The sequence below is a fragment of the Amblyraja radiata genome, chromosome 17 (assembly GCF_010909765.2).
Source record: "Amblyraja radiata isolate CabotCenter1 chromosome 17, sAmbRad1.1.pri, whole genome shotgun sequence".
NCBI classification, from domain to species: Eukaryota; Metazoa; Chordata; class Chondrichthyes; order Rajiformes; family Rajidae; genus Amblyraja; species Amblyraja radiata.
The window spans coordinates 30,215,613-30,240,278 of record NC_045972.1 but is presented as its reverse complement, the minus strand read 5'-3'; the positions used below and the strand labels follow the sequence as shown (position 1 = coordinate 30,240,278).

At 43.1% G+C, this 24,666-nt stretch overlaps 1 protein-coding gene across 1 annotated transcript; it reads left to right on the top strand.

The window, feature by feature from the left end:
- The first annotated feature begins 266 nt into the window (after positions 1–266).
- Positions 267–22,879, top strand: LOC116982985 (lysosomal protective protein-like). Its single transcript, XM_033036518.1, has 11 exons — positions 267–421; positions 6,715–6,826; positions 6,936–7,073; positions 9,480–9,638; positions 11,729–11,820; positions 14,411–14,495; positions 15,292–15,441; positions 17,395–17,525; positions 20,775–20,937; positions 21,385–21,474; positions 22,342–22,879. The coding sequence occupies exons 1-11, from the start codon at positions 267–269 to the stop codon at positions 22,423–22,425; spliced, it is 1,359 nt and encodes a 452-aa protein (XP_032892409.1). The 3' UTR covers positions 22,426–22,879.
- The last annotated feature ends 1,787 nt before the right edge of the window (positions 22,880–24,666 follow it).

Sequence of the window (24,666 nt, the reverse complement as noted above, 5' to 3'; positions counted from 1 at the left end):
TTAATCTGTCTGTCTATTTTTACTCCTGGGCCTTTCTATCTCTCTCACAATCTCTGATAATGCCCGTATCTCTCTGGCATGTCTCCAGGAACCACCTTGTGTCTTAGCCCGTTTTGGAGAAGCTTATCAGTTGCTGGCAATCATATGTTGTTTGTATTCTGAGCCCAGTTATATATATATATGAGCCGCCGACCCAACTGCTTCATTCCCCAGATATCCTCTGGGACTGTTGCTGCTCTTGCTTACTGTCTGCCCAGTTAGTCACAATGCTCTGGTGCTTGTTGCTACTGTGTGTAGGTGGCACTCTGGGACAACCCGCCCAAGATGAAGTCTTCTCCTTGCCTGGTCTGAACACCAAGATCAACTTCAAGCAGTGGTCAGGGTATCTGGAGGCAGGTCCTGGCATACATCTGCACTATTGGTGAGTGAGGGGGGTTAATGTCTGGATTCCATGAGGGGCTGATCCAGGTGAGACTCCCAGCCCAAGGCTCCTCATTAAAGAAAGTTGCCTTTATGTATTACATTTTACAATGCCAAAGCTCTTTACCATTGATGAAGGATTTTTGAAGTGTAGTTAATTCTAATATTGCTGAAACAATTTGTTTTTGATGATGTTGGTTGAAGGTGAAATATTAACAAAAACTCGAGGAGAATTCCCCGGTTCTCTGAAATAATATCATGGGATTGTTTACATTGACCTGATGGGGGGGGGGGGGGGAACTATATTTAATGTCATTTAAAAGACAATGTAGTACTCGATCATAAATCTACATTAGTGTTCTCCAGCCTTTGGACTGGTCGGTCCCATAGGATATCCCAAAAATTCATAAGAGGTTTACCATGGAACAAAAACTGGGCATGGGCACACCAGGAAAAATCTCCAACTATCAGTAACTTGCTCAATGCTACTACGCACAGTGCATTTCTTTTTATTCTTAAGTGTCAGAGTAACACAGAAAGAGAGGTTTATTCATGTGGTGGAAGTCACATTTGAAAGTGTCACAAACTACTTTGTAACTAATGAAATACTTCTGAAATGTACTTATCGTTGATTGCAGCAAACACAGCAGCCAATTTGTGCATCATAAGGTTTCACAATGGTTCAAGGAAAAAATCTGTTCTTTTGGAGAGATAAAAAGTTAGTGTGTCTGCAGGTGACTTTGATACTGGTGGTCCAGTGGACAGTGAAGTAGTTCATCTAAGATTAAAACTAGATTAACTAGGAAAAAGGCTTGAGTCATAAGAAGAGCTGGATGGACTGGAGACTGTTTACCCTGGAGTGTACTAGGCTGAAGGATGACATAGAAGTATATAAAGTCATGAGGGGCCTAGAAAAGGTAAAAGTCACAGTCTGTTTCCCAGGGTGGGGAGTCTAAAACTAGAGGGCATAGGTTTAAAGGGAGAGGGGTAGGATTTTCACACGAGTGCGATAGCTATATGGAATAAGCTGCTAGAGAAAATGATAGAGAAGGGAACAATCACAACATATTAAAGTAATTTAGACATGTACAGGTTGAACGATTTTCCTGCACCCTCGGTTCCAGAGCCTTTCGGGATTATCGTTTTTCTGGACCAACACTGGTCTGTTCAAAACACCCCTCCCATGTCTAAAGTACCATTAAGTGCCAGAAAGTATAAAATGTAAACTGAATGTGAATGGAATGACCTGCCGACCCATCCCCAGCCCCCACCGTCTCCCTGGCCGTTTAGAGCCCTGGCTTCCGACGCCACTCCCGATTAGCAAGGTCCACCAGCGAGCGCTTCTTCATTCACCTTGTGGTCCAGTGACACAGCTGTTGTTGCAGCTCACATTGTAGCCCCTGAGGACAACGTTTCTTCGGGTCACCATCACCAACAGAGATACCCGTGGGGCTCCTTCCACTCTTATCTGCTGCTGTTTCTTGCTGTCGACGGAGACTTTGGCCGCTCCCTACTCGACCGCCAAAGCCTGCTCGTAAACCATAAATGCGTTTTGAAATGAATTTTACTCAGATGCAAGCTAAGGAATGGGATAATTGTCAGCTGTTAATTGGATAATAATAATAAAATGTCCTGATTTTGTCCAATTAACAGCTGACAATTATCCCATTCCTTAGCTTGCATCTGAGTAAAATTCATTTCAAAACGCATTTATGGTTTACGATTATTTAAATGGTAAATGTAGCTTCAGAAGCATTTTCTTTTTGCATGTTAAAACCCACCTGAGAACCATGGAAGATTTTGCAATTTTAATGATGGATTTCTCACTTTTAAAACTTTTTATATAACAAATTAATAAAGATAAAACATAATGCCTTACTTTTGATGAAATGCAGTGAGCAAACGTGATAATTCCCGATATTTTCTATCTTTATATCTCCACGGCCAATGTTTGCTAAACACTTCCGCTGTTGTTGCCCCTTCAGCTCCCCCTTGTCTTTACCTTCGTTTTTCTTTATCTTCTGGACTCTAAAGTAAGATAACTGTGCCTCACGGTCACCCCGACTGGCACAGTTATTTACAGCTCAAAAACGGGCCGTTTTCGCGTTTTTTAACGGGTGTGAAAGTACGCGTTTCCAGCATCAATAACATGTACCGCAAGTGACGTTTGTACCCCAGTTAAATTTTGCGTCCACGTGGGTGAGGATCTATGATCCAGTGACCTTTCGTGAAATCACCCTATTCGTGTTCTCCACAGATTCTGACTTGAAGAAGGGCTTGCGAGTCGGGAGTGGGGTTGGAACCCGGCGCTCTAAACAGCATGGGAGATGGTGTGAGCTAGGGATGGGTCGACAGGTCCGTCTGTTATATCTGAAGTCCGTTATAAAGGGGTTGTTAAATTGAAGGCTTACTGTATTGTATTTGCAAAACAGTTCGGAGAGAAGATTGAGAGTATAGTTGAAAAGGGATTTTGGGAAGCAGCCTTTGAAAGGTGCCCAGTAAATTAGAGAAAGCTTAACAGGAAGTTCACAATTCCAGAGGGTAAGTCAGAATGGTAGAGGAGGGGTTGTGGGGTAGTGCATAGGGGCCAGGCAGATTGTTACACACAAAGCTTAAACATTGAGCCAGTAGAGATAGAATTAGGCAAGGCCAAGGAGGGATTTCAATGTTTAGATGTAAACAAATAACTCTTTCATGATGGAGGGACATGGCCGGAAAGAGCGCTCGCCACTCACAATGGCATGTGCGGCTGCTCAGGGAATTTCAACAGAGCTCTCGTATTTTTGTCCGGATAGGGGTGGGCGGACCATCAGTTGCCAGAAAATCAGTGATTAACCTGTACATGGATATGAATGATTTGGAGGGGTATGGGCTAAATAGGAATAGGTCAGGTAGGCACTTTGGTCAGCATGGACGAGTTGGACTGAAGGCCAACTCGTTTCCCTGCTATATAACTCTATGACTCTAAACATTTGTCAGGACACCAAGGAGAACTTCCATGATGTTGTTTGAACAAAGAGAAAATGTTTATCTAAAATGCCGCACCACCAATGGTGCAGTGATCTTTTGTAGCTACATGGGAGTCTCTGTCTGTATTAGGTATTCAAAGCCCATTCTGGGAATTTAAAAGCCACAAGACCTTGCCTCTGAGGTGTGAGTGTTGTCAGTGGAGAATTAACCCTTTTTGCCAGAATGGAATTTGTGCTGATTTTAATGAGGCAGAGGGTGCTATTATAGCTGTGCTGTTCCTACCGATTTAAAACTTGCGTAAACCGAATTCCCTGAGGGTTTCTCAAGTAAATAACCAACACTGACTGACTAGGAAAGTCTGATTGATGCTTAATCTAAGTGTGGGCACTAATTCACTCCTTTCCCTTTGGCTATGAGACGTCCCTTCTGTGGTATTTTGCAAATTGCAAACACGTAGGTTTTTGAGGAGACGAAGGGGCTACTTAAGGAAAATGTAGGGAGGGAGAAAAAGTGTATGGGACGATGAGGTGATGGGAGATTGGTGGGAGAATGATTTAAAATAATCTTTGTGTGTTACTGCAGTGCACCTTGAGATAGTCTTGTACCAGGACACCAGTGACAGAGAAAGTGGGTCTTCAAAACCCATCCATGCGTTGCATTTGCAAAATACAAGAGTTTACAAACTAGAAGCTTAAAGAAATCTCAAATTGTCAAGCTGAGGAAGTTGCCTTAAGTACATTTTGAGTCAGGAGTTTCTCAACATGATGCTCCCAGATCTACACGCATCAAGTCTTTCTGCAACGTAGAGATGTTTAAATTTGACCACAGAAGTTCAATAGTCGTAACAGGCTCGGATTTCTATGGAACTGGTGGTGCTTAGAACCTGTAACCTTGGTACACTATCAGGTCGAAAGGACAGCCTGACCTGTCTTTAACGTCATTGTAGTTGTGGTCACAAGGTATCAAAAGTTATGTAAACTATAACTGGCAGGACTTTAGGAATGAACAAGCTTTCCTCTCGTCCCCGGTTGCAACATCAGTCATTCAGCAGGAAGAGACTGGCCTTTGGTGAAGGACATTTCCAGAATAAGAGAAAGAGAAAGCAAAGATAATTTCAGTTATAGAGCACTACTGTGGATGCCTGGAAGCAGTTTGCAATTAACTTTGGACCTTTGAAGTCTAGTCACTTTTATCATGTAAGAAATGCAGCATTAATTTGTACACATCAAGATTCCAGATATAGCAAGTGTGATTAAGTCCATGTAATGTGTTTACTGAAAAAGTGCTGGAGTAAGGACATGGATAGGTGATGTTTTGGATCAAATGCTGCCTGACCTACTGAATTACTCTAACACTTTGTGTCTTTTTTTTGAAAATCAGCATCTGCAGTTCCTTGTGTCTCAATGTTTTCAGTGATGTTGGTTGAGAAGCAAATAAGCCAGGACACACCAGGGGTAACTTCCCTGTTCTTCAAATTAATACAATTGGATCTTTAATTGGATCTCATCTGGATGCCAGTCCCTCAGTAAAACATGGGAGCGTTGGCTGGGTCTTGTGTTCAGGTCTGTGGCACAAGATCCAGCCACCACCTTCTGACTCGGAGCAAACTGCTCTAAGACTGAGCTAAAGCCGCCGATATTAGATGTCAGATACAGGGTGAACTATAGAAAGCTGAAGATTGTGGAAAAAAGGAGCCAACAATTGCAGGAAGGATCCTTAATATCCAGGGAAATACATGTTTTGTTGAGCTGGATCAAGTGAGATAATTTCAATGAGGAAATATGACGAAGAAGCATGATCAGGATTGGGTACGTCAAGTGGATTTTCTTGTCAGATAATAGTAATTTATTTTTAGCATTGGATGCCTTATGTAGAACTATACAGCACAGAAACATGCTCTTCAGCCCACTGTACATGGGCCAACGATACAAAGAAAACACATTAAAAAAATATTCTTCATATTCCCAACAAATCCACCTCCCACCAATTGTTCCACCTAGCTACATTAATGGAAATTTGCATTGGTCAATGAATCTGCAGACCTGGGATATGGGAGGAAACCAGATAACCCAGAGAAAACCTACCTGGTCACAGGGGAAATGTACAAGCTCCAGACAACACCGTTGGAGCTCAGGATCAAATCGGTATAATTGAAAATGTGAGGCAGCAGCCCTACTATCTCAGGCCCAGTCCGTTCAAAGTTAAGAGAGATCATTTGAGATAGTCACAAACTGCTGGAGTAACTCAGCGGGACAGGCAGCATCTCTGGAGAGAAGGCATGGGTGATATTTTGCACTGAGACCCTTCTTCAGGCTGCCAGTCTGAAGAAGGGTCTCTGCCTGAAGCGTCACTCATTCCTTCTCTCCAGAAATGTTGCCTGTCCCGCTGAGTTACTCCAGCATTTTGTGTCTATCTTCGGTATATACCAGCATCTGCAGCTCCTTCCTACTCATTTAAGATGGTATTGAGAACGGCAAGGCCTTACATTGGGAGCACACAGAAATACTGCTTAATAAGCAGGAGGAGTGCACCACTTCACCAACTTCCTTCTTCCCACCATTAGACACTATCTGCCCCATCTCTGCACGTGTCTGCAGTTCCCATGTTAGCCGCATTAGTCACCTCAGAGCACACAAAACCAGTGAAAGTAGATGCTGGAATCTTGAATTTAAAAAAAAAGTCCTAGCGGTTCTCAATGGGTTAGGTCGTATGTGTGGAGGGAAATGGACAGATGACATTTTGGGTTGGGGTCCTTCTTCAGATTAACATGATTTAGAGTAAAAGTAAGTCATCCTCAATCACGAAGAGCAAATGGGCTGTTGCTCCAGAAACCAACTCATAGAATTATTGCAATGTGCCGCACAGAAACAAGCCCTTTCGGCCCATTTCATCCATGTCGACCGTGATGCTTATCTATGGTCATTCCAGTTACCTGTATTAGCCCCGTATTCCTTTGCGCCTTTTCTATTCGAGTACCTGTGCAAATACCATTTAAATGTTGTAATTATATCTATAACCACCACCTCTTATGGCAGTTCATTTCAAATATTCACCTTTCTGCAGATCTCTTAAAAGGTTTTTGCTCTCATCCTAAACCCATGCTGACTTCCCTGTCCTGGGAAAAAAAGATACAGCCACGGGTAGTGAAAAAGCCACGGGTGTTGACAGGATTGGTGCCATCAGAGGGGAAGAGGAGAAGTGGACCTGATGGATGTCCCTCCGTCACACGTCCAGTTGGCGACTGTGAGACGAGTTGCTCACTTGTCTGTGGTCCTGCAGAGTCCTCTGTCATCATCCTTATTTACTGTGTTTTCTGTCCTTCAGGTTTGTGACGTCTCAGCGAGACCCAACTACAGATCCTCTGGTCCTGTGGCTGAATGGTGGACCCGGGTGCAGCTCCTTGGATGGATTCCTCTCTGAAAATGGACCGTTACATGTAGGTCTTCCTGTGACCCAATGACGAGGATTGGGAGTGTGAGCTTTGGGCTGTTGTTTCATCGGGTAGAAAACTTGAACTGCATTTACCATGATGTGTCTGTTTTCAGGTGAACGATGATGGCAGCACACTCTACATTAACGAGTACAGCTGGAATAAGGTAGCCAACATGTTGTACCTGGAGTCCCCGGCTGGGGTTGGCTTCTCCTACTCTGACAGTGGAAACTACGCCACTAATGATAAAGAGGTAACGTGGCTAGCCGATCGTGAGCTATCGTGTTTGGGTCACTAATGATAAAGAGGTAAGGTGGCCGATCTACCTGGCTTTGGTCTGTCAGAACATCCCAGGTTCTGTGGGCTCGGTCACCACTTAAGGCAGAAACAGGAGTAGCAATATACAATGCAAGTTACACGTCACCTGCCCCTTCAGGTCCATTTGCTACTTGTACTCAACAATGAATACATCGCACTGAGCATCCAATAGAGCAGCTGGTGCTCACTGTCCAATCAAGTTGATGTGGACTGATATTTTTCTCCTAGGACTCTTAATGCATTCCAGTCTCTTCTACTTGACAGATTTTTCCTCCAAATATCTCAGCCTTTGCTCCTTTTCGCCTGCCTCCCTAATGGTTCTACTATCATCCCGACACTGATTTTGTAGCCTTCCCACCATTGTGATTTCTGCAGTAACTCATTCTGAAAGATGTTTTTCCACACTTCGTACGTGGAGTAACATGTGGTGATTGTTGCTCGAGAGGTAATGGTGCAAGTCCACCTTTGTTACTAAGATGGAGGTTTTTCCTAAGAGGGGATATGTTTTCATGCTCAGATGAGCGGCATCTCAAGAGGATTTAACTGTTGTATGCAGCAGTATCGGAAAAAAGTACATTCTTACTTGCTGCAGCTTTACAGGTACATTAAACCCAATAACACACCATATAAAAAAATAATAAATTGTCAGTTATTCTAGACAAGCATACCATGGGCGTGCAAGCCAAAGTGTGTGGTGCAGATTCAGTGCTGAGGTAGTTTAATGGTTAGGGTTGTGCAGCGTGGTTCAGGAGCCTGATAGTTGTTGGGAAGAACCTGGAGGTAAGGGATCTCAGGCTCCTGTGCCTTCTTCCCAATAGTAACAGCAAGAAGAAGATGTGGGTAGATAAAAATGCTGGAGAAACTCAGCAGGTGCGGCAGCATCTATGGAGCGAAGGAAATAGGCAACGTTTCAGGCCAAAACCCTTCTTCAGACTGATGCAGGGTGGGGGGGGAGGCGGGAAGAAGAAAGAAAGAGGAGGAGCCAGAGGGCTGAGGGAGAGCTGAGAAGGGGAGGAGACAGCAAGGGCTACTGGAAATTGGAGAAGTCAATGTTCAAGCCGCTGGGGTGCAGACTGCCCATGCGGAATATGAGGTGCTGTGGCCAGAGTACAATGGGTCTTTGATGATACATGCTGCCCTCTTGTGGCATCGCTTCCTGTAGATTCCTTCAGAGGTCAGTACCCATGGTGGATCTTGTAATGACCACTACTTTAACCGGCCTATCATGGTCCTTTCACTTTGCAGCTTGTGCATTTGTAAGACCAGTGGTTGGCACAAGGAGAAATTAAATGGGAGCAGGTGGAGACCATATGGCCCTTGAGCCTGCTTCACCATTTGGTAAGATCGTGGCTGATCTTGACCTCAACTACACTTTTTTTCCATATTTTCACAATCCCCGTTCCTTTTATTCAAAATTGTATTGCAGCTTTGATACATTCAGTGACACCACCACCCGATCTTTCTGGGTGGATAATTACAAAGATTCATGGTCATCGGAGATGACGCTCCTCCTCTCTCTTAAATGAATCAGTTTAAATGCCCTCCCCATCCCCTCCCCGTCCCCAGTTCTAATTTCTCCCAATCGAGCAACTATGCTTTCAGTGCCCAAGAAAGGGAGCAGCATTTATCTAGGTATCCTGGGAGTGGAACTAAATAGGCACAGTGTGAACTACTTTGGGGAACAAACAATGTTTAAACAGACTATAAATGACTTAAATGTTATACAAATAACAAGCACAAAGAACTCTCACTTAGTGTGTGGAAAAATACAATTTTATCCTGTTATCTCTGGTAGGTACATTCATTTTAGGTTCTTTCATTAATCCTGAATGAGAAAGTATACATTTTAATTTATATATATTTTAAAATCTGGCAGACCCAAAAGGTGATGTCTCTCTTGAGTGCACTCTCTCTCAAACAACTATTTAATGTCTCCCTTAGGTTTTCCTACACTACCTGCATTTGCACCACACTACTTATGAAATAGTTCAAACAAAAATATAGGTGCATTTTCCCTCTTCAAACTCATTTTAGAGTTTTACTCATTTTAGAGTTTGTGTCAATATTGAATTTATTAATGGAGTTGTTTATTGTGAAGCTCTGCATGACGCACTACTCAATGATGGCATTTGAAGTCTTGGTCAGGATGAAACTCCCTGGAGTGAAACCTGAACACAAAAGCTTCTAATCCTGAGGCAAGAATGCTACTGACTGAATTTGGAATTCTTGACATGGCTGGAACTTAATCCCAAGGATAACAGGAAAAGACTTTCTATCGATCATTGACCTATCAACATAATATTAACCACACATCTTTATTCACCCTACCTCATTCCTACAGGTTGCAGAGAACAATTACCTGGCCCTGCAGGATTTCTTCAAAAAGTTCCCTGGATTCGCAAAGAATGAATTCTACGTGTTTGCTGAAAGCTATGGTGGTGTTTATGGACCATCGTTGAGTCTCAATATTGCAAATGGTCCAGCCAATATTAACTTCAAGGTATATGTTCATAAATTCATAAGATCATGTTATTGAAGCAGAATTAAGCTATTCGGCCCATTGAGTCTACTCTGCCATTCAATCATGCTGATCTATCTTTCCCTCTAAACCTCATTGTTCTGCCTTCTCCCTGTAACCTTTTAATCAAGAACCTGTCAATCTCCCCTTTAAAAATCCCCAATGACTTGGCCTCCACAGCCAATTATGGCAATGAATTCCACAGATTCACCACCCTCTGGCTATAGAAATTGCTTCTCATCTTCTTACTAAATGCACATTTTTTAAATTCTGAGGCTATGCCCTCTGACCCTAGACTTTCTGACTTGTGGAAACATCCTCTTTGCATCCACTCTATCCAGGCCTGGCATTATTCATTGTGTTTTTTGTTTCAACATGAATGGCCTTCTTTCCATTGTTCTTCTGTCTGTTATTAAATGGATATTGTGTCCAAACTATGGTCAGGATCACTGTCCCCTGTTTACAACTCTATGGTATGAGAGAACAGAGTGTGGGCACACTTCACTGCCATCCCAAAGCATCCTACAACTAATAAATTAATTTGATGTGCAACTGCGGGTAACCAAGTAACCAGTTTCTGCATTGCCAAATCCCATATAGGAAATGAGATAATGAGACCAGTTATGCCCCTGTCCCACTTAGGAAACCTGAACGGAAACCTCTGGAGACTTTGGCCCCACCCAAGGTGTCAGTCTCCCTAATGGTCGAAAGTGGTTTCCGCTTCTTCTATGTTCCGGCGATTATTTTAAAAAATTCAAAACCGGCCGTGACTAAACATAGGTTGCCATTTTAAACTACCTTCAACTAGCATCACAGCCGGCTTCGACTAAAAAATTACCGATTTTTAAAACGGCAACCTATTTTTAGTCGCGGCCGGTTTTGAATTTTTTTAAATAATCACCGGAACATAGAAGAAGCGGAAACCATTTTTTACCATTAGGGAGATTGACAAAAACCTCCGGGAACCGCACGGAAACCTTGGGTGGGGCGCAACGTCTCCAGAGGTTTCCGTTCAGGTTTCCTAAATGGGACAGGGGCATAACTCTCTTCTTTGGCAGTACTGGTGGCAAGAGGCCATCTATCCAGAGAAATCTGCTCTCACTCCATTAGACATTTAGGGCATAGGGTGTCCTATAGTCTCAGATAGTTGACATCTGCTCAAATAAATTGGGCCATGTATTAGAGACAGACTCTGTGTGGTTCTGATGTAAGTAGAGTATGAAGTTCCTTTCTGACACTGAGGTCCTGGTTACCCCAGTCATGTGGTCTCTCCGGATTTATTTAGAAACTGTTTGAATTACTTCTTTTGGTTCACATCTGCAGAAGGAAAGGCTCAGGTCTGTTTCCAGTAACTGACAAGGTGGGCTGTTCCTGCCCATCACAGGCAGGACTGAAGCTAACTTTCAGCTTGTCAGAGCTACTATCCCTCCTTGTGTGTCCCTCCTACACCTCTGTGTGTGCATGCGTGTGTGTGGTTATCATTGGGGTGGGGGAGTACACCAACAGCACCATTAACCACATCTTCTGAAAGAAAGGTTCCTAAGGTTGTTTTCACGTTCCCATGACATTCAATGCTTACTGAAGTATGGTAATGTGGGAGACACACAGCAGTGAACAAGCTCCCACAAAATACCTCACCAGATAAATGGTTTTGGGTGATGTTGATTGAGAGTTTATTCTCTTATTCCGAGAACAAAAAAGACAAATAGCACAGAAACAGGCCCTTTTGCCCATTGATTCTATGTTGACCATTAAGCAACCATTTAAATTAATCCTACCCTTACCCACTTTATTCTCCCCACATTCCCATCAGCTCCCTCCACCCAGTTTCAACCACTTATTTACACAATTGCCAGAAGTTACAGTGACCTACAACCCGCATGCCTTAAGGATGTGAAAGGTAACCAGAGCGCCTGAGGGAAACCCATGTGGTCTCTCTTGCTCCACAACCACCCATGTCAAAAAGTTGATCTTGTCCTATAGTCGGAAAATGCAAGTACTCTCGAAGCACTGTGTGTGAACTGTGTGTCTAGTTTATTAACACTAGGATGACACTGTGTCCTATTTTGTAGGGATTTGGTATTGGCAATGGATTGAGCAGCGAATTTTACAATGATCAGTCGCTCGTCTACTTTGCGTATTACCATGGACTTATCGGGGACACGTAAGCATCATATTTGAACATCCAGATCGGGAATACTAAAGGTTTGCGAGATCAGTCTCAAGGGATCCCCCCACCCTCTCTCATCAGTTTGTGTCAATGGCTAGGCAGCCCCGTCCAATGTGCGATGAACCTTAGATAGACACAAAAAGCTGGAGTAACTCAGCGGGCCAGGCAGCATCTCTGGGGAGAAGGAATGGGTGACATTTCGGGTCGAGACCTTCAGACTTCCCATTTCAGGAGTTGATCTCTTATTCTGACCAACATCAAGGCAGTGTTACCTCCAGCATGGGAGCCATGGTGGGAACAGGTACTCTCACTATATTTAAGAAGAATCTAAACAAGTATGTGAAAGGCAAGGAACACCACAGGCCAAGTCCTGAGAAATAGGATTAGTAGAGATTAATACATGGGTCAGCATGGACTTGATGGGCTGAAGAGCCTGTTTCTGTGCTATATGGCTATGATTGGTGGGTGAGTTAGAGGGTTCTAACCTTATGACATCCTTGATAACGTAGATAAGTAAAATTATCAGTGAAGAGTTAAAGTAGAGGGAGAGTCCCAAGGAAGAATCTGGTCTAAGGAATACATTAAGATGGAAAAGCAAGGAAGCATAAGTATTTGGGAGAGGGAGTATGTTTTCCCACAGTCCCTATTCCATATACATCCTATAACCATTAAGGATTTCCTCACATGTTCTACCATCTGTAGTGGGAAATGCAAGAAAACAAGGTGAACAAAGTATTTAAGGGAAGACACTTGGGACAAGTGCAAAAGTGAAAGCAATGTATAAAAGATGGATATGACTGCCCATATTCTCTGCCTTAAACTCAATTATATATTCCTCCATCAACATTTATAATAGAAAGCATATTTAGTACTATAATTACCTCTTCTCCAATGAAGCCACCACCTGCACTGTAATGGAAGGTATAATTACAGCACAACAATTTTATGTTGGTACATTGAGAACCTTGGAGTTTATTTTGGTAAAAGCTGACAATCAATATTTAGATTTTGTAGAAAAAAATCATCAATAAGGTTTCATAAGGTCATAAGTGATGGGAGCAGAAATAAGCCATTCAGCTCATCAAGTCTACTCCGCCATTCAATCATGGCTGATCTATTGCCCCCTCCTAACCCCTACTCCTGCCTTCTCCCCATAATTCATGACACCTGTACTAATCAAGAATCTATCTATCTCTGCCTTAAAAATATCCATTGACGGCATCCATAGACTTCTGTGGCAAAGAATTCCACAGATTCACCATAAGTAGATAAGTAGATTAGTGAGGCGGAGATCAAGTAGGTTTTTCCCTCTTGATAGTTCCCTAAAACCAGCCTGGCAGCAGTGTCATTAAGCACTCAGCCATCTCAGTCAGTTGTGGTGCTACCGAGTCACTTTTGCTGATGCACATTGAAGACTCCACCCAGAGTACATTCTTTGCCTTTGCCACTCCCAGTGGTTCCTCCAGGTGGTGTTCTACAGTACATGGAGTAGTATTGATTCATTAACTGAGGGAAGGTGGTGAGTGGAAATTAGTAGAAGGTTTCCTTGACCAAATCCAACCTGATTCCATGACATTTCATGGGATCCAAAGTCAATGTCAAGGTCTCCCAAGGCAGTTCCTGCAAAACTGTATACTACCGTTTCACCACCTCTGCTGGGTCTGTCTTGCCTTTGGGACAGGACATCCCCAGAGAAAGAGATGATGCTGTCTAGGATGTTGACTGTAAGGTATGATCCCATGAGTATAATTGTGTAAGGAACTGCTCAACCAGCCTGTGAGACAGCTCTCCCAATTTTGCAACAAGCCCCCAAATGTGTATAAGGAGGACATTGCACGGTTAAGAAGGCAGTTTCTGCCTTTGCTGTTTCCAGTGCCTAGGTTGATTCTGGATTATCTGTCTGGTTTTGTTTTTTTAATGTGTGGGGTGGGAAAAATCAAACAACGAGTTGGTTGTTTTATATCGGAATCAGTTGAAATTTCGGCCAAGCACTAAACTATCCAGAACTGTATTAGTTCAGTGTGATTTCGTTCAGTTTAATTTAGAGATATTGCGTAGAAACAGGTCCTTCAGCCCACTGAGTCCATGCCAAATATCGATCACTGTACACTAGTTCTATTTTATCCCACTTTCGCATCCTACACACTCGCGGCAATTAACCTACAAACCTGTACGTCTTTGTAATGTGGGAGGACGCACCAGTCACAGGGAGAACGTGCAAATTCCGCACAGGCAGCTCCCATAGTCAGGATCAAACCCGGGTCACTGTCGCTGTGAGGCAGCAGCTCTACCACTGTACCATTGTGCCATGAATATTCTATTAATAATAGAATATTGATATTAATAATAGAATATTTGCTATTAGTGGGTTTTATATGCATTAAACAATATGGTGCCGCAATGGAAAACAGTCACCATCTCCTGTCTGCTGAGATAAGGAAATAAGATGCACTGGTGATCAATGGTGACTGCAAAATGAGCTTAATGCAAAGGAAACCCCTTATAGTAAGGATGCTTGGCCTGGTACAGTTGAATGCTACATTTGAGTTGACATTATCTCTCTTTTTTTCCCCCCTCATTTAAGGGTGTGGGCTAACCTGAATACATACTGCTGTTCATATGGATCTTGCAACTTCAACACAAACAATGACTATAACTGCCAACAATCAGTAGGTTCTTTTTCACTTTCCGTTATAATCCATCCGCTCATTAATACTGTACAATGTGCATGTTTAAAAAACATTAACATGGTGCTTTTGAAACCTCAATGTGCCAAAGCACTTTACACTCTGTTAAATATGTCCATTGTTACTGTTGTAAACATGGCAGTGAAATATGAACTAAAAACAGCAATGACTATTTGATCCATATTTGGTGATGATTGGAGATGAGTACTGGCCGAACAAGAGACTGTAGATGCTGGAACCTGGAGTAAAAAACAAGCTCCTATGAGAAGTCATCCCGATCCAAAACAACGTCCATTTTCCTTCATGGATGCTGCCTGATGCTTCCTGCGGCAGCTTATTTTTTGCTCATGAATGCTGGGCAGTTGACTAAGAATAAATGCCTATTCTTCTTTCCTATGATGCTTACTGTATAATCAGACTGAGAAGATACAGGCCATACTTTCACACTGCACATTGGAAACTCCTTGATTTTGTACTCTGCCTATATGGACATAATCCCCAATCATGTGTAATCCCTACGCGTGATTATGGATTATGCCCATGCACCTTTGAAAATGGGAGGACAAGCTACAGTATTTTACATACAGGCAGAGTACAAAAATCAAGAAGTTGCAGTGTGTAGTGTGAAACGGTGGCCTGTATCTTCTCAGTATATGACAAGTCTTTGGCCTGGATGTAGGACATTGTGAAAGGGGAGGAATGCAGATTTTGCATCAAGGAGATGAACTGATGGGTATTTGAATAGAACTGAAAAAATATATTATTTTTCTTTTAACAGCTCTACGAAGTAAACAAGGTCATCTACAATAGTGGACTCAATCTGTATTCACTGTACATGAAATGTGCTGGGGGTGTACAGAAATACTTTGGACGATTCGATGCAGAAATGAAGAACATCTTCCGGTTTTATAAGTTTGACTTGCAGATGGTAAGAAATATCCTTTTCCTATTCTGCTTAAAATACCAAAGCACCACCTCCTTTCCAAACAGTATAAAATATGAGGCTAATGTCTCCACCATTGCTTTCACAATGTTAGTTCCAATGAGCATTAACCCTTTCATATAATCTCTTCATTCACTTATCTAACATGTTTATGATTGCTATCCACTTCCAAGTTTGGGATTTAATACTCAGAATCAAAATGGCCTTAAATAAAGCGTTTCTGAGTCAACCAGCACATTACTATGGCAACAATATAAATCACAGCTTGGTAAAGCAACTGCTCTCCCTAAAATTGTAAGATTCGAGAACAATTTCTTCCCCGCTGTTATCCAACTCTTGAAATGGCCTCTCATATGGTACGGTTTAGTTCCAATCTTCCAATCTATCTCGTTGTGACATTTGCATTTTTGTAGTCTGCACTTTCTCTGTAGCGATAACACTGGTTATTTTCTCTTCTGCACTACCTCATATTTGCGTGTATGGTATGGTTTGCTCAGATTACAGGCAAAACAATGTTTTCTGCTGTACACATGCAATAATAAACCAATACAAATAATATCTAGACCTGTGAAGGAGTACAGATTTCCTTTCCTAAAAGTATCAGATACTAATTTCGAGTTTTACAACTATTGGGCAGTTTTTTTGGTCTCCATTACCAACACTGCCTTTATACTGCAATTTCAAAATGGCAACATAAATGATGCATGGTTCACGTCACAGATGAGAGTTAAACACCCATCTCTAGGTCATTGGTCCAGGCATCTGGATTATTAGAATACTAAATTACCCAGTATCCAGATGCACCTTGGTATTGGCCTCAACTCCTTGTTTTGCACTCCACTGTATAAAATTCAAATAGGCCCAATTCCTGCCAATTCAATTTCCCATTTCTAATCCCAATTAGGATTACTATCTTCCCATACACTCCATTGTTTAAATTCCCAATGGACTAATCGTTCAGTGTGCACTCCTATTGCATAAAATTCTAAAAGGTCATTCCCATTCGTTAATCATAGGAAAATAATTAGGGCATTTGGCCCATTGAGTCAACTCTGCCGTACAATCATGGATGATCTGTTCTTCCCTCTCAACCCCCATTCTCCTGCCTTCTCCCCATAACCCTTGACACACTTACCAATCAAGAATCTGTCAATCTCCACCTTAAAATTAACCAATGACCTGGCCTCCACAGCTGTCTGTGACAATGAATTCCACAGATTCCCCCCCATTGATTAAAGAAATTCCTCCTCATCTCCTTTCTAAAGGTACATACTTTTTTTCTGAGAATGTGCCCTCAGGTCCTAGACTTTCCCACTGGTGGAAACATTCTCTCCACATCCACTCTATCTAAGCCTTTCACAATTCGGTAAGCTTCAATAATATCTCCCCTCTCCCCTCCAAACTCCAGCGAGTACAGTCTGAAGAAGGGTTTCGGCCCGAAACGTTACCCATTTCCTTTGCTCCATAGATGCTGCTGCACCCGCTGAGTTTCTCCAGCATTTTTGTGTACCTCCAGCGAGTACAGGTCCAGTACCGTCAACCGCTCATCATACATTAACCCTATCATCCTCGTAAACCTCCTCTGGACTCTCTCCAACACCAGCACATCCTTCCTCAGATATGGGGCCCAAATTCACGCACCTATTGAATTCTAATGGCTTCGTACACACTCACTGCGTAGAATTGATGAGTCCAACCCTTCCCCTTAACTCTCATCCTGAAAAATCCCACAGGGCCAAACTCCTTCCTTCTGTACGTAGTCTCATATAAATTTCCTTATCTTGGTATTAAGTACTGTAGCTTCTAATTATTGAAACGGTTTTGAAATGAGTTCACTTACTACTCTGTGAAGAGCTGTGGTTGTATCTGTTATCGAACAAAAGTTTCCCCTGTCATCATTCACACATCACTTACGTTACCACCTCCCTCTCTTACCAGACTGCAGACGCATCCAGAAACCAAGCTCCTCCGTGCATCAATGACACAGCTCAGTGGACCTGGCTAAATCGTGCTGATGTGAGAACAGCTCTGCACATCCCAGCAAATGTCCAGGGCTGGGAGCTCTGCAGGTAAGGGGACACCTAGTACATTCGAAACAGCATGTGCACAGGATATGTCATTGCTTAGATGCACAGCTAACTTAGATACAGTGCTTTCCATGCCCTTGTGATGTCCAAACATGCTACATAATCAAGAAGTATAACAGTTCTGCTAATGTAGGCTGGGTGATATTACATTTGTGCCCAGCCAGGTCTCTTCCATAGCAAGTAAACTGGAATACCCTATAGTGATGTTGACTGGGGCAGAAGAAATATGTATTTAAACATCGGGGGGAAATTACCTGTACTTTCTAACAATATCATTGGATCTTTCATGTCCACATGAAACAAGATGATTGCTTTATGCCTCGTACGTTCTCTGCGGAGACTAGTATCCCTAACTTTATGTTGTACCACAAACTCAGCCACACTGTAAATCTGCAAATCTCCCATTTAATGCCTTCCTTACTTACACTTTAGTCACCTTCTTTAAGGCAAACAGTCAGAGATAAACAGCATAGAAACAGGACCTTCGGCCCGCCAGGTCCATGCCAACTATCAAACATCCACTTACACTAATCCTACATCAATCTCATTTTTTATTCTTTCTACATTCTCATCAACTCCCCCCCCCCTCCCAGATTCTACTATGCACATACGCACAAGGGGCAATTTACAGCTGTAAATGTCTTTGGGCTCTGAGAGGAAACCAATGCACCAGTGGGGAGAAGAGAGGGGTGGTTAAAGGTCTATTTCACTGGTTTATCTTTCTCATGCCTGTCTTAAAACAGTGCTTTTATTGTATTAATTAATGCACAACTATGGTTAGTTCATGGGTTAGATATGCAGGGTATAAAACAACAGCCCCACCCGCCCGGGATCGTTAATTATGCATTTTGGAAAGTTAAACCAGGCCATGACATACACGGTGAATGGCAGGGCATTGTGAAGTGTGGTTGACTAGTGGGACCTTGGAGCACAAGTACATTGTTCTCCAAAAGTGGTGATACATGGAGATAAGGTGGTGAAGAAGACATTTGGTAAGCTTGCCTTAATTGGCCAAGGGATTGAGGACAAGAGTTAGGATTGCACTAAACATTGATTCTAACTGACCGTGCACATTGTGTACAATTATGGTTATCATGCTTTTGGAAGGATGTCATTAAGCTGGAGAGGTTACAGGAAAGGTTCACAATGTGAACCTGTACTGCCATCTTTATGAGAGATTACAGAATCTGGAACAGTTTTCCATGGGGCGAAGAAGGTTGAGGGTTGATCTTATGGGAATTTATAAAATTACTAGACTAAGTGGGACCCGTTGGGTCCCAGTTTCACACAGGAGGGCTGGTCCCCTAACGCAATATTCCACCTCTCCACCAATTCCAATATTGTTGGCCAGTGTGTGTGTGTGTGGGGGTGTGGGGGGGGTGGGGGGGGGGGGGCATGGTGTTGTGGGCCGAAGGGACTGGTTTCCAGAGCACTAATATGGACATTGTGGGACCAATGGATTCTTGGCAGCTCAGTCACTGAGAACACGCACACACGCGCGCACACACACACACACACACACCCAATACTAAAATGCCAGGTAACTTCAGAATGTGGTAAGCACACTGAATCCTGTTATTAACCATATACTCTGTGTGAGAAGTTTGAAAATAAGAACACAGTTGTATCTAAACCGAATGATTCAAACGTTTAAAGCCATTTTTACTCTGAAACACTATAGCTGCTGCTACAGAAAAACGTCCTTTAAATAACTTTCAACAAACACACTCACCATATACATGGCAGTAAGCTCTCTTGAATTACTCAAACGGTTCAGGGTGGTGTCTTCATTGTGGGCCTTCCGCACTCAGCGCCACCTCTCCACTATGCGGAAGTCACGGAATGTGCGGCAATTTTGCATTAAACACAGTCCTGAACTAATAAAACGTTTATTCACGGTTTTTCCTTCCAAAAACTGTTGCAAACTTTTCAATAAGGCACAGTTAAAAGGCGCATTTTCAAAACAAACCTGTTGCATTTGGCAAGACAACTTTAATTAGGCAAGGCAACTTTAATTAGGCAAGGTACACAAAAATGCTGGAGAAACTCAGCAGGTGCAGCAGCATCTATGGAGCGAAGGAAATGGGCAACATTTCGGGCCGAAACCCTTCTTCAGACTGATGGGGGGTCTGGCAACTTAGGCAAGGCAACTTTAGCATTCTCAAATCAACTTTTCAATTAGGCAAGGCAACTTTAGCATTCTGAAACCAACTTTTCAATTAGGCAAGGAAACTTTAGCATTCTCAAACCAAAACACACTTTTAGCAAGCATTTTCAAACCACATTAAGGGCACTCACAGTTTAGTAGACATGTGTTCAGTGTTATTCACAGCTCAGACTGAGAGACATGACCCTCTCGCTCCCCCATCTTGCAGAGACTGACTGAGGCACTCAACACTTCTGGGTTTGATAGTCCCTCCGGAAGGGGCGTGGCCTTCAAGAGAGAGAATCTCAACATTTTTTAAACACTGATAACTCTTTTATTTTTCATCGATGGGAAAAATCCTCTGGTCCTGCGCAGCAGAGGGGGACTCTGAGTAAGATGGCCAAAAATCACAGCCGTAAGTGGCAGCATTTTTTCTAAAATCAATATACAGAACACCAGGAAGTGGTCAAGATCAGACTTTTAGTGATATAGATAAAGGGTGTGGATAGGATTGTCACAGACTTCTTACCCAGGATAGGGAAGTCTAATATTAGACTGAACGCACTTCTCGGCATCTGCATACAATGGCGTCTGTCTTGCGCTTCTTGTGCTCCTTGTGCGTGGTGGCGGAAAGATTGGTGGAAACAGGGCCGCGACGTGAACGCTCTTTCCTTGACCCCGGGTGGTGGGTGTATGGAACAAGCTGCCAGGGGAGCTGGTGGAGGCGGATACAATTTAAAAAAAAACCATTTGGACATATCCATAGATAGAAAAGGTTTAGAGGGAAAGCGGCCAAATGCAGACAAAGGGAATGCCTTAGTCATGTTGGTCCAAAAGGCCAGTTTTCATTCTGTACAATTCTATAAATCTATAAATCTCAGCAACTTGAACACATTCAATAAAATCTTGCCCCCCACCCCCATGACTGTATTTTATTGGTAACCAAAGGTCTATCCAATCAAAATTGTAAACTGCTCAGATCACTCTTGAACTTGTTACAATAAAATTCAATTGAACCTGGATTAATTTTGATGTACTTATGAAGTTGACTGTAACCTCTTATAATTCATCTGCTCCATTTGCAGTCAAGAGATTAGTGAAACCTATGGCCGTATCTACACCAGCATGCAAACCTTCTACCTGCAACTCCTCAGCAAGGGTCTGCGTGTACTGGTCTACAACGGAGATACAGACATGGCCTGCAACTTTCTAGGAGGCAACTGGTTTGTGCGGTCACTGAATCAGAAGGTAGGTAGTATCCCATTCAGTTTTCTTCTCAGGCTGTGCATCAGGATCAAGAAGGATTTGCTTCCACTCTGGTTTTGGTGTTTGATGGTGTCAATTGCAGATTTTGTGCACTGGTGATGGTGGAGGAAATGAATGTTGAGTGCGGTGGATGGCCTGATGAATGTTGTGACAGTCACCAAATGAAAGAAAAGTCTTGCAAAAGGCTTTTGGCCCCAGGCGCTGAGTGACTGGTACTGATCAGGTGTCCTTTCCATCAAAGGCCCTCCCTGTTCACAGCAGCTCCCCAGCATGGTGTGTGAAACTCTCTCCCAGAACAGCCTGGAGGATCGTCATACAGTGGGATAAGTGTGCATCTGTCGGAAGCTCGTGCCTGTGGGCTTGGGGAGGGTGAGATTACAAGAGGGGCTCTCCTCAGCAGCAGTAACCCATTGCCTGTTTTATCATTAGAAAACAGTTGATTACCAACCATGGATTTGTGATGATCAAATTGCTGGGTTCTACGAGCAGTATGAAAACCTCACCTTCCTGACTGTCAAGGTAACCAAACCTCCCTCTTCACTCTACCAAGTTAATTAGAAGTAAGAATACTTTGTAGGTTAAGCATTTGTGGCCCCACTCTGACCCATGTGATATCCACTCCATCCCTTTCTGAGCTCTATGATAACCCCCTCTTTGTTCCGCTGACTCATCTGATACTCACCGCCCCAATATCTGTCCCACTCTGATCCATAGGATACACCATTCTCCAATCTCTGTCCCACACATTCCTCTGTTATACCCAACTCCCCAAATCATTGTCTTCTGTAATGACACCCTGACACCTCCCTGTAAGTCCCTTTAAGTCGGACTTCAGCCAGTCGAAAGAAAGGTCTCAACCCGAAACGTCACCTATTCCTTTTCTCCAGAGATGCTGTCTGATCTGTTGAGTTACTCCAGCATTTTGTGTCTCCCTCTATTTAACATATTGATTTGCATATTCCCCGATGACTAACATTTACTGCCCACCATCATTCCACTGACTAGTTGGTGATGACTGCCTTTCTGGATTTGTAGTTCTCAGGAATTGGTCATACCAACCTTCTTGCTTGCTGTGAAATCCTATCCAAGAAACTAGAAACAGGGAACTACAAATGTTGGTTTACCAAGAAAAGACAAAAAAAATGCTGGAGTAACTCAGCGGTTCAGGCAGCATCTCGACCCAAACTGTCACCTATCCATGTTCCCCATTGATGTTGCCTGACCCACTGAATTTCCTCAGCATTTTGTATCTTTCCCGAGAAAGTAGAAGATTGGTGTCATCCTGAACATCTCTTGGTTCAGACACAGGGATCACAGTGGACGGCTCTGGGTGCCTTTGTTATTAGGGGAATGTTGATAGCCTGTTTCTGCTTTGTTTCTCTCCAGGGATGTGGCCACATGGTGCCACAATGGGCACCAAGGCGAGCCTTGAAGATGTTTGAGTCCTACCTCTCCAACACTCCATACTGAGACAGCACCAGACTTGGCCTTCCAGTTAGCCAGCTTACTGTTCGATGGCCTTATGATTGATTATTTTCTTGCTTCTCTTGCTTCAATGGGCTTTTTAATCACTATACTCCAAACAAAGCAACAGCACCAAGCTAAGCCATGTCCAAGTAGCAATACCTAGACTTTAAACAGAGACTCTATCAGGCTGACATGCACTCTGTATTACTACGAGTAATTTGAAAAATTCTCTACATTGAAACAGGTGAAATGTGCTTTCTGGGAATGGTTCCTTTTATACCTGCAGGCCTGGGGCATTAGGGCTGCCTTGAATAGAGGTTGTTCTGGGATTGCTTTTATTCAACCCAAATAACTAAACCAATGTCAGTGAAGTGCAGCAATAATGCAGTATAGATTAGATCAGTGGTTCCCAACCTTTTTTAGCTCATGGCCCCCTTGGGCTCTTTAATTTTTATTTGCCCCCCCCCCCCCCCCCCCCCCCCCCCCCCCCCCCTTTGACATTATTAGCGGAAAAAAGGTGGCCCCCTTCATTGAACCTGTGGTCCCCTAAATCCCCAAGTTTTTCTGTGGCCCCCCCCCTGAGATTTGCCATGGCCCCAGGTTGGGATCACTGGATTAGATGAACAAGATGGTGGAAGAAAAACTCTGCCACACCCTTAAGCAACTTAGTGGATCCAGCTCAATACCATTCAAGTAAAGGTCTCCAAGAGAGGCATTTGCAGACACCTGGATAACATTAGGATACAGTGTTGCCCAGAACACCACTAGTCACCATAAGCAATCCCATCCTATAGACAGACCACTAATGTGTCCTGGGAAATGTATGCCTTCTCCAGCCCAGAGGAGCCATCAGCACAGCATGGGGTCAGCCCCATCCACAGGATCTCCTCTTCAATTGAGGGGATCTCCTTGTTCTGAGGAGATTTTGTCAGCCCAGCTTGGCTCAGTTAGGTGGTGTTGCCGTTTCTAAGTAAAAATCCAGTTTTTGTATTTGGCTATTTTGCATTCAGGGATTACCAGTCCCTGGGAATGCACAAACCCATTGGTTCCTTGAAGGAGCCCAATCATTAATGATTTACTATGATGCTAATGCAATTTTCTAACTGATGATGAGGGGCGATTGAACAAATTCAAAAATTTGTTTACCCCCTCAGGAAATAACTCTTAGTTTGCAGTGTGGAATATGCCTTCCTTCTCCTGGTGAACACAGGGTCAAGGGCTACAGGAGTACCAGGCACTGTCGTGAATGCTCAGTTTGCATCGGCACAGGAGCTCACGTGGACCTGCTCTCCAAGGCCTTTGACACTGCTTATATTTTATTCTCTACCCTGCTGGCTGCTTATAATGGGAATGTGCTGTGGCCCTTCAGAATGTGCTCAGGGTCAGGCACAACAGGGTTTTCTGAATTACAATGAATTGCAAATAAATCATTCAAAACTCTACTTCTTGCCTCAATCGTGAATGGGTGGTTTGGGTTGGCAGAGACCAGGATTGGTTTGTAGTTCCCAGGAATTTAACATCAATCTCCAGGAAACTGCTGTATGCAATACGGAAAATAATCTAAGCGTTCCTAAACATAATTAACTAATAAGGAAAAAAAATACAGTTGCTGGAGATCTGAAATAATAACAGAAAAAACTGGGAACACATAGCAGGTCAGGCAGCATCTTGGAGAGAGTAAAACAGGTAATATTTGGTGCTGAATATCCTTCATTGAGATTGTCTTGAGCCTGGAGAGCTGCTCTGGTTCTTTCCCCACAGATGCTGCCTGACCTGCTGAGTGTTTGCCAGCTCTTTCTGTTTGTATTTCTCGTTAGGAGCCAGTTATTCATACATAATTGTAGGAAGGTCTTGCAATTTACCTTGTGAATGGAGTCACACCCATCAGGTCAACTTTTGCTGCGATCATACATACATGAGTAACTCTCTCTTTCCCAGATATTCTAAACCACATATAAAATATGGAATATGGAAAATTCCACCTGGAAGAATTTTGTTTGGTTCAGAAGGATGGGACACTTTCTGGAAATTTAGAGGTTTCAAACAATATTTCCACAGAGTACAGCCCCGTCAGTTTAGGATGACTAATACGAAGAGGGGGAGTGGGGGGGGGTGGGGGTCTTAGGCTACATTTTTTAACCTCAACTGTGGTGTCGGAGAAAATCAAGTCTGTGGCAAATGGAAAGATAGGCATTGCCCGAGATGGAATGTTTCAGTGGTGAACTGAGACTGGAAAAGGAAGAT

Bases quoted from the DNA above. Each gene is read 5' to 3' on its own strand.
- LOC116982985 (XM_033036518.1), top strand. From the start codon at position 267: ATGCTCTGGTGCTTGTTGCTACTGTGTGTAGGTGGCACTCTGGGACAA. The intron at 15,442-17,394 runs GTAAGAAATATC...CTCTCTTACCAG, and splicing joins ATAAGTTTGACTTGCAGATG to ACTGCAGACGCATCCAGAAA. The intron at 20,938-21,384 runs GTAGGTAGTATC...TTTTATCATTAG, and splicing joins TGCGGTCACTGAATCAGAAG to AAAACAGTTGATTACCAACC.